This window comes from Varanus komodoensis, unplaced genomic scaffold, assembly GCF_004798865.1.
Source record: "Varanus komodoensis strain SLA01 unplaced genomic scaffold, ASM479886v1 scaffold14_1, whole genome shotgun sequence".
Lineage (NCBI taxonomy): Eukaryota > Metazoa > Chordata > Lepidosauria > Squamata > Varanidae > Varanus > Varanus komodoensis.
This window is the reverse complement of record NW_025335438.1, coordinates 3,940,525-3,957,191: the sequence shown is the minus strand read 5'-3', so window position 1 is coordinate 3,957,191 and position 16,667 is coordinate 3,940,525. Positions and strand designations below refer to the sequence as shown.

Genomic DNA, 16,667 nt, shown 5'->3' with positions numbered 1-16,667 from the left:
TTGCAACTGATTTAAAGAAAACAAATAGCATTGGGTTGGGTTGGGTTGGGTTGGGTTTTGTTTACAGAGAACTTCAGCTGGCAAGTGGTATAGAAATGAAATATATATCTGAATGTTTAGCTTTTCTTGTAAACCTGTAGCCATATCTTTGCAGACTGATGAAAAGCATCTGACCTAAATATTTAGATTAAAAGGCCAGCTTTACAGAGTATGTTTTTTTGATAGCTGTGACAAATATATGAAAAATCATCACAAATTAGAAATTTTAAAATTAAAATTTTGTTCAGTTCATTCAGTTTTATTATGGTCGTAGACCAGTTGTTCAATGTTGTTTTCTCCTCTGAGGGCTTCAGACCATTTAGAGTGCAACAACAATTAATTTGGTTTTCTGGAGTTCAAATATGTCTCTTGTTTCAGACATGTTTCGCTTAAGCTAAACACAGAGGTAGCTTTTCCCCTAGCAAGCCTGATTTTTTTCTGTGTATGTCTAATTTGGTGGGTGGGGACTTTCCATGTGTTCTCACAGCTATCAAATTAATACCAAGACCTGTGAGAAGAAAGGAAGAATAAGAGAAGCCGGAGTGGGCAAAAAGAACGTGAAAACTTGCCTCCAGCCGGGCTTTTCCACTCTTGCCAGTCCCACCTGATACTAACTGTCCTGTGAGAAGGAACACCAGGTGTTCACTCTTGTTAACATGGAGTTCAGTTCAGTTGTGTTCAATTCTGTTTTTGGAACACGTGCTTCTTTCTGTATCTGTTACATTCTGTAAATATTGTAGGCACTTTGAGGGCTTCAGTCAAGTCACAGAAATCTACTCAGTAATAGGGATAATGTAAAGATATTGTTACATCTGCTAATTGGGCAAAGTCCAATGGGGGAATGGGTTCTCATGTGCCCAGCCAATTCCCATTTGCAAGCTGTGCCCTGCTGCTTGTTGAGCAGATTTGGTGTTTCTGGGGAACAATTCAAATTAAAGTGCTCTTCTCTGCTCTTCTCAGCAAAGCTTGTAGTAAACTATCATTTCTATTTTTGTGAAGCATGGGAGAACTCCAGCTGAACATGGGAAGTCAGCAACATCTGAACTCTAAAATTCCATGAATGAAACAGGCTGACAATGCCATAAGAAGCCACTCTGAGGGAGAAGCCTAGCTTCTGCTTCATCATTGTTCAGAGGTGGACCTCCTTCACTGTGGTGACCACAAGGTGGAATGCTCTTTCCACTGAGATCGTGAGTGTGGAGTGTTTCTGCTGAGAAGACATATTTGCTTGTCCAGGTATTTCCCTGACTGTTAGCATTGTTTGTTTTAATGAGATGTTTTATGGTTCTATTGTAGTGTTATTGACTGATTTTATGGCATTTAATCATGTTTTTAACTGTGAACAACTTAGACTTTAAAAAAATCTGATATAAATAAGCCAAGCAAACAAAAGCCTTGTTTGGGAGGATCCCAAGAGGGATGCATGAAAAACAGGTGAAAAGGTCCTGAATATATTTGATTTGCTGGAATCACCAGTCAACTTGCTTTTCCTGTCACTGGTCACTACTGCTGTGATTTTTAAAGCCACCAGTTGGAATAATTGAAGAAGATAGTGGAAGTGAGGCAGAAAATAGGAACTGCTGTTGAAAAAAACCAATAAACAGCAGACACAGGGGGCGTGACGTCTAATAGTCCTGTGCCACTCCCCATGGCTAGGCTGTGCTTTGTAAGTTCCTTCCAGGTGTTCTTTGACTTTCGGAACACAAATACATTCTTCGACCCCGGCCTCTTTGTTTTGACTCCTTCATAGTTCTCTTAGACTCATTAACTTCTTAAGCAACTGCTCCCAGGACGCTTGGCTGGGGTGGTTTTCCTGCTCGGCTTCTCTGGCTATATTGTACTTTGCTTCTTTCTGTCCCTTGGTCTCAACAAGCACATTCTAAACAAGGAGGTCTTCTGTGAGGGACATCTCCTCAGTGGATGCTGGTGGTAAGTGTTTTGCATGCTTTGCATTTAGAAAGGAATCCAAGAGTATGTTCAGCTCTGTTGTGCTGGTTTGTTGCATAAACCTGGGAATGCCAGAAGTGTCCCAAGAAGGAAAGGCAGGTGCCTATCAGTGAGTATTGCAAAGAAGCCATCAATACCTGATAGCCTATTCTGATGGTTTGTCATCTAGGTAGAGAATGGGCACACGCATCACTCAACTTATAACACTTTCCCACCCTTGTGGCTCCTGTTTGTTGATTTCACAATAAAGCATGGAAACTGGAAAAGGAGTGCTGTGTGCTTTCCCCCATCGTCCTGCTGGACCAAGTTGGGGGGCTGCATCTTGCACCCTGGAGCAGGGTGGAGAAGGGAAGTTCAAATAGTTTAATATCCTCCTGATTTCTCCTTTCCTTGCCTGGTTGTTGCTGATGTGATAATAAAGCCATCCTTTGCTGAGACGTCTAATGGGTAACAATAGTTCATGGCAGCCTTGAGCCATGGTTGCAGAGCTGGACAGAAGCAGGTAATGAGAAGCAGAGCCAGAATTCAACATGAGACATTTCAGGTTGCTTTGTCCTTTTGAGGGAGTATGTTATTCTTAGGAAAATTCATCCATCTTGATGGTATAGATGAACCTTCCCCCAGCCTGGTGTCTTCCAGGCATTTTGGCCAACAACACCCAGCATTCCTGATCATTCCTGATCAGAATGCTTAGATGGATAGGAGTCTAAGACTTCTGGAGGGCACCTGTTTGGGAAAGGCTAGAATAGACGCATGGATCAAGAAAGAACTAGGAAAATATGCTTGCAGATTTTTGCTGGATCATAAGCCATTAATGGAATGAATAGTGCAAGTCTATAGGACATGTTCCCAGGAAAATGTGCTGAGCATTGTAGGCTCCATCCCAATGACTTCCATGGGCTTTCCATGCAATGTCTTTCAAATCAGGATGTCACATTTCTATCTTACCCTGTTGTTTTTGATTCTGTCATAAGACTAGCCTAAAGTTGACCTTCCCATCTAGTATGCCTGATTCTAGTCTGAATTAGTAACTCATGAATGAATTTTTTGTTGTCTTTGCATTCTGCCCATACTTAAGTGTAGTCTCAAGGCCAAAGCAAACATTACTGTAAATACTGGTTTGGCAGGTATATTTTTTCCTATTTCTACTCTAGAGTTGTTGCTGTTAGTCACGAAGTCATGTCCGACCTATCACGACCCCATGGACAACATTCCTTCAGGCCTTCCTGTCCATCATCCCCCGGAGTCCACCTAAGCTCACACCTACTGCTTCAATGACTCCAGCCACCTCATTCTCTGCCATCCTCTTCTTCTTTTGCTATCTATTGTTCCCAGCATTCTACTCTAGAGTAGTTGCAGGAAACTCAATCTAGCCCCCCAACCCCAGCTTTCTGAAACGTATTTATTGTATCGATATCCCACCTTTTCTCCTTCCAAGGAACTCAAAATAGCTAGCATAATTATTCTCCTCTTCATGATCTTATCCTCACAACAACAACCTTGTGAGGTAGGTTGGGCTGAGCATCTGTGACTGGCCCAAAGTCACCCAGTGAGCTCCATGGCTTAGTGGGGACTAGAACCCAGATCTCCTGAATCCCAGTCCCACACTCTAACCACCACACAATACTGGCTCTCTAAAGGTGTGTGGAGATGCCAGGAACTTTTTCTATTTACGTGCTTACTTACCTGCGCTTATGTTAAAGTAAAAATGGGAAAACACAGCTGCTAGGTACTTATTTCTGGTTTGATCAGAGATTCACTGCTCTAAAATATATATCTGGATCAGGGCCTTTGCACTTACTGTTGAGTAAAAGCAGCAGCAGCAGCATGGTATAGTTGCTAGACATGGATTTAAAGTCATGTCTGCTTTGACTCAAACTTCTATTCCTTGTTCTGAAAACTGGATGGTTTGTACCAGTGGCTTTTGTGAACTATGTTGCTACAGCCACTTCAGAAGTGAGCCATGTCACATTGAGATAAATGATGCTAATAACTCATTGTGGTAATAAAACAGTCTGGTTTTTTAAAATAGACTGAGAACTGACTGGGCAATTTCCGCTGTTTTTAGTAAACAGTGCATTTCTAAGAAATCCAGAAGGGAATGGGCTCAGCTGTAGTCGTGACAGTTTGTTGCTTATTGGTGTATCCGAGCTGTTTGGGGAAAAATAATTTGGTCTGGCTTGCTGCTGTGGCTGATTTTGTTTCCCACATTAACGAGACACAAGCAGCAGCAAGTGCGTGCATGCGGCGGGGGGGGGGGGGAAGAGGGCCATTCATATTCCTATCATTTACCATTCCCCATCAGACAGCTGTTGCTCACTTACTTAGTCTCTGAGCTCACTGCCCCATTCCTGAAGTTGCAGCCGCTTCCTTGCTAAACCAAGTAGGACATCGGTGAAATACGGGTAAGCTTGAATAGTTCCCTTTTCAATATGTATTTACCAGTTGCAGATAAGAATAAAATTTACTTTTTGATATTCTCAGAGGTGAGAATTATTACAGGTTATTATCACATTTCATTAGAGACAGTGCATGATTTGAATGTGGCTTTTTAAGTTTTTATTTTTTAAGCAGGAACCTTCTGAAAACAAAAAGCAAACAAAACATCTCATTTTCCTACTCTTGTTAGAAGGCAGGTTCTTTTTATCATACACTGGACAATGAACATTACCACGTTTGTGGACAGAGTTTGTGAGGATTAGCTTAATACTATAACTTTTGGGGGAAATATTTGCTCACAACAGCAAGCTTGTTTTGTGCGTTTGGCTTGTTCCTGATTTGGCATGTGTTCATTTAATAAACACGCCTCTTCCAGCCTGCATTTGGGCATGCTCAATAACTGTGTTTTGAAGTTTGAGACAAGCAAATGTAACTGAATTTCCAGCACTATAGCTGGTGCCATGCCTGAGCTTATAATAGCTGTTTTTGTCAAACGTTTATAAATCAATGACTGTATCAACAGTTAGGGGCAGCTCCCCCCCTCCCTCCATGTGTGTGTGATTATGAGATAAATTATTCCAGAGTACAGTCTTCTGATTTATATGAATGGTCATTGGTTAATGTGTCATTCTGAGAGAAATCAAAAACAAGGAAAAGAACCCAAAGTTGGTGATTCACCTCTGTCCATTCTGGGTGAAAATGACTATTTTGGTAACGGTTACATCAGACAAGCATCACATGGGGAACCAAAGCCAGTTTATAACAAGTGTACAGTGATAGAGCTGAAACAGTGAAAAGTATTTGTAGCTATAGCACATTTGGTTTCCCTGTTGACTGCATCAAGAAATCAAATTCAGATAAGCAAACAGCATCTTTGAAACCAATGGAAGCTTTAAAAAAACTAATTATGAAGAGGGGAAGGGAAGCAACTAGATGGAGAGAGAACAGATGCCTCCCAGCACACGACACCTGGACAGCACCTGGCTGTAGTCTTCTCCAGTAGAGCCAGATCTACTGTATTTCTGTTATCACAATGATTTTGTAATGTATTTATTATGACATTTATAGCCCATCTTTTTGCTTCTAGAAAACAACCCAAGGTGGCTTACATGGCCTTCACTCTCTTCATTTTATTATCACACAGTCCTATGAGGTAGGTTAGACTGAGAGTCAGTGACTGATCCAAAGAGCTGCATAACTGAGTGGGGACCAGAACCAAGATCTATTGAGTGTCAGTCCAGCACTCTAACCACTGCACCACAGGATCTCCAAACATGCACTGACCTAAATAATTTGGTGACGCATGTCCTCTTTTACAGAAATGCTTGCATGACCACCCCTTTGGGCAGCAAGGTGCCTGGTGCCCATCTGCCACCTCCTGTGGCAACAACTTGATTTAAACAGGTGCCATATAGAGGGAATGAGAGAAGACCTGCCTCACTCAGCAGCGTTCTGAGGTCTGGCAGGCCAGACTCTGTCCAGTTGCCCTTTCCTACAATCCAAATAGGTGTAAGTGACAGAGAAATCTCCTTTGTATTTAACAGCTGAGTTATCAAGCTATTAACAGCACACAGGGTTAAGACAAGCTGTACCTGCTGAAACATCTTTTCTGCTCAAGCATTAAGGGCATGGCAAACTTTGCATTCAGTTATCAAGATTACCAAGTCCGTTCATGAATGGAGAGGCAGGGTTTACAAAGTAATCAGCAACAGCTTTGTGTTGCCCCTCTTGCTTCCAATCACTAACAAAGCTGCTTGTATTTTTTCTTCGACCACTCATCAGATTACAGGTGCTCCCTCTTCCCTTACGTCCTACCCCACAAACACTTAGGTCTGAAAAGCACAATCTAATTCTCTCCAGGGGCACTGAGAGGCTGGACTGAAGAAGGGCCGGGAAACACAAGCACTTGCAAGGCCCGTAAGGAAGAAAGAAAAGCCCTAACGCTGACATGAGACTTTTGTAATATACCTGCAGTCCAGTCCTCCAAATATGGATGCTCCAGGGCTGATTCAATAATCTTTGGTCTCCTTTGAATAAGGCTTAGTAGAATTTATTTGAGAAAAGGTCCACAGCAGGAACACTTGCTAGGAAATTTAAGGGTGACCACAGGCCCAATGGGATTCTTCCAGAGAACAATTAAGCTCCCACAGCATGTTTCCTGGTCCTGCCCCAAGAAATACTGAACATGTGTCCTTTTTTGATTCCAGATTACACAAAACCTGAATCATTCCCTCCCTCTATATAGTAGAGTAAGGATGAGTCCCCCGCACCTATCACCTATGCTTCTGGGTATCTTAACTCCCATGAGACACTATATGATCAAACCAGAAGAAGACATTCCATTATTTTTTTCTTTTTCTTCTCTAGAGGATTGATTGACAACATTTCCATAGCCTGCCTAAGTTAAGAAAAATATGCTTCAGCATTTAATGCAGTGCTGATGTGAAAGTAATTCAGATTTCTGTGGAATTCTGCATTCTTCAACAGGAAGCAGATGATGTCATAATCATCATAAAACCAAGACAATTTGTCCCAAATTTCTTACACTTGCAGAGAAGAACTGCATATCAAGAGTTATAAATAGGCCAAATTTCAAAAACACTGCTTAAAATGGTGAATACATAGCCATTTAATTTCACCCCCCCCAAAAAAAAACAGTTTGTAGTAGTTCCTATCCATTTTATCTGCATCCATATTGTATTTCCAGTTTTTCCTTTTGTTGGAGTATATTTTCCCAACATTCCAGAGGAACTGCATAGGGTGCTGTCCTTCCTAGTTTAATAAAAAGTCATCATATATTCGGACAATTATGAAAACTAGGACAGAAAGTCCTTGTTTTCACAAGTTATTTATCAAGCATTGACACTGCCAACCTCACCCCCAACCACTTCTTTTGAACATACATTCATTTTATTTTTATTTTTAAAAGGATTTTAGGAATTACTTGATGCTCGTATCATTTCTTCTGCAACTTCTTTAGGTCACTCTGTACATTGACTGTACTAAAAATGTACAATTATTCATTGTATTTCTATTCCAGCTTTCCACTGGGAAAATACCATCCAAGACTGCTTACAATTATAATGACTTTATTTATTTATTTATTTATTTAGAACATTTTATTTATTTATTTATTTATTTAAAACATTTCTATGCCGCCCCATTCGCTGAAGCCTCGGGGCAGCTCACAACATAAAATTAAAATATAAAACATTCAAATATACAACAAATTCACAATATAAAATAAGTCACCCTGGCCAGATAAAATAAGCAAATAATATTAACAATTAAAATGACGTTTAAATAAAAAGGTCTTTGCCTGGCGCCGAAAAACAAATAATGACGGCGCCAGGCGGACCTCTCTGGGGAGCGCATTCCATAGATTGGGCGCCACCACAGAGAAAGCCCTCCTCCAAATACCCACCCTCCTAATTTCTTTCACGGAGGGTTCCCGGAGAAGGGCCTCTCCCGCAGATCTCAAGGAGTGGGCAGGTGTATATGGATGTAAGCGCTCCTTCAGGTAACCAGGACCCAAGCCGTTTAGGGCTTTATAGGTCATCACCAACACCTTGAATTGGGCCCGGACTTCAATGGGAAGCCAGTGAAGCTGACGGAGGACTGGAGTCATGTGAACATAACGCCCAGTCCCTGTCAGCAGCCTGGCAGCTCTATTTTGAACCAATTGAAGTATCCGGACCGTCTTCAAGGGTAGCCCCACATAGAGCACATTACAGAAGTCAAGGCGGGAAGTCACCAGTGCATGTGTCACTGTCGCCAGGCAGTCGTACTCCAGGTAGGGGCGCACCTGATGGATCAGCCGAAGCTGAAGCCAAGCGCTCCTCGCCACTGCTGTCACCTGAGCTTCCAATGAAAGCTCTGGGTCGAGGAGCACTCCCAGGCTGCGGACCTTGTCCCTAAGAGGGAGTGCAACCCCATTCAGGACTAAGTTCAATTCACCCTCTCTGAAGCCTGATCCGCCAACCAACAGCACCTCCGTCTTGTCTGGATTGAGCTTCAGTTTATTGGCCCTCATCCAGCCCATTACCTTGGCCAGGCACTGGTTCAGTACAGCCACTGCCTCACCTGGATTGGTGGAAAACGAGAGGTAGAGCTGGGTATCATCAGCGTACTGATGATTCCGCAGCCCACACCTCCTGATGACCTCTCCCAGCAGTTTCATGTAGATGTTAAACAGCAAAGGGGACAAAATGGACCCCTGTGGTACTCCATGGCACAGCTGCCATGGTGCAGAGCCATAGTCCCCCAGCACCACCTTCTGGAATCGGCCATTGAGATAGGAGCGGAACCACTGCAAAGCAGTGCCTCCGACCCCCAATCCCGCTAGCCTATCCAGAAGGATACCATGGTCGATGGTATCGAAAGCTGCTGAGAGGTCCAGGAGAACCAACAGGGATGCACTCCCCCTGTCCTTCTCCCTGCACAGGTCATCGTACAGGGCGACCAAGGCAGATTCAATACTGTACCCGGGTCTGAAGCCAGACTGAAATGGGTCCAGATGATCAGTTTCATCCAAGAGAGCTTGGAGTTGTCCCGCCACCACCCACTCTAACACCTTGCCCAGAAACGGGATGTTGGCCACTGGTCTATAATTAGTGGCCATCTCTGGATCCAGTGACACTTTCTTCAGGACCGGTTGGACTACCGCCTCCTTTAAAGGGGCAGGCACCCGACCCTCCCTCAGAGAAGCGTTAACCACTTCCAAGTTCCAGATCCCAATCCTGTGCTTGGAATTATTTATTAACCAAGACGGGCAAGGGTCCAATAGGCAAGTGGTGGGACGTACTCATCCAAGCACCTTGTTCACATCATCAGGCCGCAATAATTTATATGCCATCACCACATGCCTCGGCATCTTGGGACGGCTCACAGCAATCTGATTTACACTCTAATAAAACAAATACATAATTAATTAAAATATCACAATAACAGAATAAATACAGCATCCACTAGCTTGCATGTCAAAGGCTTGCTTGAATAAAAATGTTTTGGCTAATGGAAGAAGAGTCAGCCTAATCCCACTCACAGCCCACCTTGGCAGGGAGTTCCACAGCATGGGAGCAGCCACTAAGAAGGCCCTCTTCCACACCATTATCTGTTGGCAGTGGAACCAACAGATATGTCTCAAAGATTCTAAAACCCCGGCAGGCCCATGTTAGATAAGGTGGTCCTTTAGACCAAACAGGGCTTTATAAGTCATAATTGGCAGTTCATACTGTTTCTGGAAACTAGCCAGTAGTAAGTGATGTTTTGGAATAAAGGAATCATCGCCTTCCTGTAGCCATTCCCAGTTCTGTAACTAGTCTAGCTGGGCCATTCTGGACCAGCTGACAAGTCCAAACGGTTTGCAAAGGCATCATTGCAGTAGCCCAAACATGAAGCAACTAATGTATGGGTGACTATGGCCAGATCAGAGAGGGGTGCAGTTGGCACATTCCTTCCACAGAGCAAATGCGTTCCTGCCACTCCCAGAACTTGTGCCGCCAAGTTCAGGGGCAATATTTAGACACCCTCACACTTCTGCAAGGGAAAGAAAGCATTAAAAATCCTGATTGGTACATATCATCTTTCATTTTTCACCTAGTAAATATTTCTCAAAGTGTTGGAAGAGTCATCATGACCTGGCTTCTTCCCCACTCTTCTGAAGTATTCAGACAGCTCTCCAACATTTTTCCCAGTAAAATGACCAGGGAATCCACTTGAATCCTCCATCCCAGTGGACATTGTTGAGACCAAAGCTCTGTATATCTGAACATCTTGACTCTGTCACTTGACTGTCTTGTGTATTTTCCAAGAGACATGGGAGAATGAAGCTGTTCTGTCAATGATCTAGTTGCTCTTTGAATTAGACTTCTTTGGCTAGTTTGCATTCCTCTCACAAGAAGGCAATGATCCTTGAAGACTTAAATTGCATGATTTGAACAACAAAGTGTCCTTTCTTTCACACTTTTCTGTGCCAAGAGGGCAAACTTAGCTAAAAAGGTAAGTCACTGGATTTCCTTTGGTATCAAAAGGCTTCATGATGATACCCAGAGAGAAAATGCATCATAATGCAGGTGACTATAATAAACTTAATTTTAGCACACTCTGTACCCATAGAAGAGTGGCAGTTCCTTCAAATTATCAAGCTTGAGGAAGATGGGAAAGAGAATGCAAGAAGGAAACGTGATCTTTTCTTGCACTAGTTGATGCTAACAGACAGTGAGGGAAGCTCCTGTTGATGAGTATTCTGAAGACCATATTCTATAGATTCTGTCATCTTCTGGAATTTACTGTAAACCGTGATGCAATCCTAGAACTCCTGAATGTGCTGACCCTTTCATTCCAGTGGAGGTTCTAGATTCACAAATGTTTCCTTTTACTTCCAAAGTGCTCTCTATGTCCGTAAAACATATGTGGAAGCACTTAAATGGGTCCCTCCCCACTCCAGCGGAGGCCCTGGATTGAGGTGATTCGGCTGTGCATTATATTGAGACTGCAATAAATCAAGCAGTTGCCCTTTGTCACTATGGTTCACCAGTAACAGACTATAAGTAGAGTTTTTCTTATCTCTAGGTGAGTATCTCATATCAGGAATAGACCGGTAGCCACTTGAGTTAATGGACAAAGGGAGTCCACGTGCATGAACCCTGAACTTTTATAGAATAAAATAAACTTTTCATCTCACAACCAGTTTGTAAATACTCATTGCAAACTCTGAGCATGTAGCATTTGTAACTGCCTAAGAGTAAGAGAATGAGATCCCCATTCTAGCAGAGTGAGCTGAGGAAGATTAAAGGGAAAGCAAGGCCACTCCACCAGCTAAAAGAGTATCCCCCCCCCCATGCCCACCCCTCACCTTCTTTTTGTTCAAAATGTCTTGAGATTGTAAACCTCCAGGCTGGGACTGTCTAGTTTAATTGATTATATGCAAGTTGCTCTTGGAGCCCTGCTAATAAAAAGTAGCATAAAACACTCCAAATGAAATACATAAATAAAAAATCAGTGCTATACAAAAGGTTAACATGAATATTGTGTGATATGAAGAGAGAATGAAAAGTGAGACTGGGGAAAACCTTGGGCAATTTGTTCTGCAGATGTTAGCTCAGAACAAACTGTCCAAAACCCAGCTGCTACACACATTATTCAGTAGACATAAAGGTAATAGCTAAGCCATATGGATGACCCATTATTGTTCAAGTTCCTAGTAATAATTAATCAAGAACCACTAAGATATTCTCAATTTCAAACCAAATCCTATGAAACATTTTCTCTATCTAGGAATGATGACAGTGTCTACACTTGAAATGCCCCCACCCCCCATGTGCACGTGCGCACACACACACACACACACGGGGAGAGAGAGAGGCCTGAATCTGGTAGTTCTGAAACTGCAAAATTAAAAGCATAATCCTTACTATGAAGTGTATTCTCTAAGAAAAACAACCCTTCCAACTTCCAAAGCTTCAACTTTGCCTCTTTTTATATCCTCCACTCCAACTTATTTCAGGAATTAATCTCTTTTTTCTCTCCACTGTGGAGTAACGTATAGCCAGAGTCCTTGAGAGAGGGCTGTGCATTGCTTCAGAGAATGTGATGCATTCGGTTCCTTCCCCTTACCTGCTCCTTTTCACATCCACACAATGCCATGCTTTCCAACCACGTCTACAGTCCTGACTTGTTAGAACAAAGGACAAAACAAAAACCTGTTTGTCAACCTTGCTTTTAAACAGGCCTCCTCTGAGCAGTTTCACATTTTAACTCATTTAAATCCTGCCACCACCGGGACTCTAGGGCAAAAACAGGGCTTGCTTCTGTGCCCTGAGGATGTATGCATTTTCTTGGGAAGAAGCAGCATTTTGTTGTGAGAAAGGATAACATGTTGTTATATAAAAACAATAAAATGAGCTTCCTTAAAAATATGGTGAGCGGATGACTGCTCCATGACGATCAGCAGTGTTAACCAGAGAGCAAAGCAGCATCAGCTCCAGTTGCCTCTGTCCTGCCTTTGCCAGGCCAGTGCTGAGAACGTCCTGGTTTGCCACTGCCCTCATTATCTGCCTATTTGGAGAGGGGCCTGACTGGGCTGGGCTAGGCTGGGTTGGGTTGATGCCCTCGTGCTTTGGTTCTGAGGCCCAGCCCTAATGACACCCCTGCTTCTCCCTGGGCAGTGGAAAGGAATCTGATTCATATTTGCTTATTCCTCAGTTCCATAATATCAACTAATTTGCTAAATCATGGCCAATTCTCTTCTGCACTTTTTTTCCCTGTTCATCATCCAACGGGCTACCTAATGCACTTCTCAAGGTCTTGATAATTTGACAAATAAGTAAATCTAAGTTTAATCTAAGTTTAACCTACATTTAAACAGCTAAGTAGCTTTATTAGAGACAGTAGCTTTTGAGATGCTGATGCATGGAGAGATGGTACAGTCTGAGCTTCTGTTCTCTCCCTCTGAACCATACATGCATCGCTAAGAAAGAGGTCAAAAGAGAATATCACCATATTGCCTCTCTCCATATTGGGGGACACTGCGTCCTGTTCTAGTTCCCAGTTTCCAGAATCCCTGACCTCTGGTTATGCTGGCAGAGGGGTGAGAAGAGTTAAAGTTCAAAACATCTGGAGGACTCTACTTTGGGGAGAACTGAAATAGACACTTTGGGTTCAGTATAGCTGCCTCAGTGATCACACCACCATCCCCAAAGAGGTTCTACCTTCATTCCTACACTCAGTCATTCCTGTTAAGAAAATATCGCCTAGAATTAAGACTGTGGACATCCTTATATATAAAATGGTGGCCTGCCTAGCTAAGACTGCCCAAGGTACTCAGGCAGTTTATGAAGCCTCTCACTGGGGGCCCCAGTACTGCGGGCATAATGCTTGGGCTGCATGCAACGCCCCTTCTTCAGCATGGTTGCTGCTATTGCCATTTCCAGCTGTGGGATGGGAAGCAAGTGCTGGCCAATGAGGAAGCCAAGAGAAAACTAAGTTGTTCCACATTTTCCTACTAGCCCATCGAATGAGGGGAGCGTTAAAGTGACAGATTGGCAGGATGGGATGCTAGGAAATAAGAGAGAGTTCTTTTTTTCTAACCTCACAGGAAGCTTGTTCTTGGCTGCTATATCCCCGCCCCCACCACACACACACACACACACACACACACACACACTTATCTAATAAATGGAGTGACCACTACTGCAGCAGAAATGACATCCTAAACCAATTAGATGGTTCCCAAAGTCTTCAAATTTGAATGCCTTCAGGTTCAGCTTTCTAAATGTGAAGCTAAAGAACTTGCTTGAGAATTCCTTCTCTGCACGCCCACCATTCATTCTTGTATGAGCTCCTTTTTCAATCTGTGCTTCCCAGCTCAGTTCCTTGTGTAAAGGTGGAAAGCTTATTCAAAGATAAGATCACAAATGCTACTGTCACCAATATCTAGGTCCTTATTCTTCTTGGGGATGGAAATGTTCATCATGCATTTCTCATCTTGTAGGTGGAAATAGGCTCTTAAGGATCCTATGCATGTTTAGACAGGAAAATATTCTAAAAATTCCCAGCATGCCCAAACCAGCCAGGAGAATACTGGGAGGGTTGGGACATTTTTTCCTCACTAAACACACATAGGATTGGTCCCAAAGAATCTCACAGTAGTATAGCTTTCCCCAACCTGTTGATTCCCATGCATGTTAGACTACACCTTCCATTTTACCCAGCCATCATGGTCTGGCAATGGCAATGGGGTTTGTAGTCCAGCAGAAGACACCAGGCTGGGGAAGATTTCAGTGGCTGATTACTGTCTGGCAGCACAAACTACACAAGGCAGCAAAACACATGTAGCTCTGGCCACTTGGTCAATTCTGCAGTAGTTCCTGGGACTTCTTGTGCAGCCGGAGACTATGCAAACAGCCATCACACCACATGGCTCTGAATGTCATGCACTTATAGAGCTGCTACAGGCTTCCGCTTGTACCTCTGTCCTTTGTGACTGTGTCATTTGTTTTAGCAGACAAAACATTCTTTCCTTCTTATTTCCAGGTAATGATTAACTGAAGATGACATGCCCTTGGAAAGCATGTTGCAAGAAAAAGAACATACCCAACAATGGATTACATGAATTGGACTCAGTGGCAGAGAACAAGAAGGAAAAAATGCAGATGAAACAAGAAATCACCTTGTTTAATGGCATTTCTTTAATAGTAGGGAACATGATTGGCTCTGGGATATTCGTCTCTCCCAAGGGTGTTCTGATGTACAGTGGCTCGTATGGACTCTCCCTCCTCCTCTGGGCCCTTGGTGGGATCTTTTCATTGTTCGGAGCATTGTGTTATGCTGAACTGGGGACATCCATCATTAAATCAGGAGCAAGCTATGCCTATATTCTAGAAGCATTCGGAGGCTTTATAGCCTTTATCAGACTATGGTCTTCCTTGCTCATCATTGAACCAACAACCCAGGCAGTCATAGCCATCACTTTTGCTAATTACATTGTTCAGCCAATATTTCCATACTGCGATCCACCCTACGGAGCCGTTAGGTTGATTGCAGCTGCCTGCATCTGTAAGTAAAACTGTAGTCAATCCATCCAACAATGTATGTTGATTGTGTAGGTTCAGAACACAAGCAGCAGTTTTATTCATCTTCTGACAAAAAGGTGGCCAGAAAAAGCATAAGTATCTGCTATATCATTTATTGATTAGTTCGGTGCCCTGCCTTTCTACCAAGACCATGGCACTCAAGACAGTTTTCATTGTAAACAAAAATTTAAATTTCTATTTGCTCAGAAGTGGGCAACTTGTAGGATGAAATATCTGGATGGCTGCAACTCCCATCAGGTCAAGTCAGATAGCCAATGGTAGGGAACATGGAAGCTGTAAGCCAAAAACAAAACAAAACAAACACACACCTTGGAAGGACGTAAGTTGCCCACAGCTGCATTAGCGCAACTGACACAGCCTGAGAATGAAAAAAAAATGGTTAAATATTAAATACAGTTAAGTAATTTTAGACTCTGGCATTAATCATCTCATTGTGATAGTAATTACGGAATGTGCTTCAAAACAAGGGAAGTTAGTGTTGTTATGTTTGAGGACATTCCTGCTCATTTGGTGGAACAGGAGCTGGGAATTCTGTTCAAAGTCCTGCTGGCACCATTAAAAGAAAGTCCTCTGCCTGACTCCTTGGGGAGTTAAGTATTGTAGGCATCATGGACCAGCTATCTCAGACTACAGAACAGGGGCGGGAGGAAACCATGTCCTGTGAGCGGCATGCATTCCCTGATTTTTTGCAGCTCATTCCAAAGAATGTACTGCTTCAGGAGCAGCAGCAAAAGAAGCAAAGAATTTGCTTCAGCACCAGGGACTTTTGGAACTTGCATCCAGCTTGGAAGCAGAATGCATCCAGGACTTTCCCTGGGGTGCAAATTAGCTTCCAAATGAGGGGCGTGCTCCCCAAGCACCTTGTCTCAAAGCAATTGTTGCTTTTCCAACCCCGGTGTGCTGCCAAATTCGAGGGTGAGGCAAATTTGGCTGTGCTAGCAGCAGCAGCAACGCCACACCAGGTCTCTAGAGATTTCCCTCCCCGGTTTTTCCTCTCTCTAGTGATTCCCAGATATTTGACATAAACAATCCAAGAGATGCTGCAGATAAATATCACTTTCATACCCTCTGTGTGAGCTTCCAGACCTATTGAAGTCTGCTGCTCACAAGGGACTGCTGAGAGGCAACGGCTGCTCCAGCAAGGCCACTTTTATATTCTTTGGAGGTGGGAAGATGCTACTTGGGACATAGCCAACCTTCTCACACACATGCCTTTGTGTTGGTGTCTATGTGTGTTTCAGCTGCTTCTGAGAAATGCAAGTACATTTCAGTTCATATTCTCAGATTGCATCATGCCGAGCTCCCAGTTCAAGAGAGAAGCTGTCTGCCTCCTCCGTGTAACACCACTGAGTGACCATTAACCTATGACCAGGCTTCTTCCTCTGCCCTCCTCCACCACACACGCACAGCTTAGTTTCTGGAAGAAGAAATGAGCTGTGGGGTTGTGTCATTCCAAAGATTACATAATATGAAGTTGATCTTTGAGTCTACATGTCTTAAAACCAAATCTAGCTCCCTAGCCTTGCAAAAGGGCTTTTAATGCTCTTTGTCAATCTTTTCTATTACTGAATCTGAAAAGTGAGCTGGCATCTCTTTACATAATGCTAGTTTTTGAAAGCATGCCCCTGAACTGCTCTCTCTAACCTC

At 43.1% G+C, this 16,667-nt stretch overlaps 1 protein-coding gene across 7 annotated transcripts in view; it reads left to right on the top strand.

Moving 5' to 3' along the window:
- Positions 1-111: 111 nt before the first annotated feature.
- LOC123020583 (Y+L amino acid transporter 2-like) overlaps positions 112-16,667 on the top strand; it is a 47,159-nt gene continuing 30,603 nt past the window's right edge. For 6 of the 7 annotated variants that reach the window (XR_006414141.1, XR_006414142.1, XM_044424497.1 and 3 more), the window contains exons 1-2: positions 112-4,391; positions 14,461-14,982. Coding sequence is in view for 5 of the 7 variants with exons in the window: in XM_044424497.1 (XP_044280432.1) it covers positions 14,478-14,982 (505 nt within the window). In the remaining 2 variants the exon portion in view is untranslated. The remainder of the gene's footprint in view (positions 4,392-14,460; positions 14,983-16,667) is intronic. The other variant, XM_044424494.1, reaches the window with a different exon arrangement.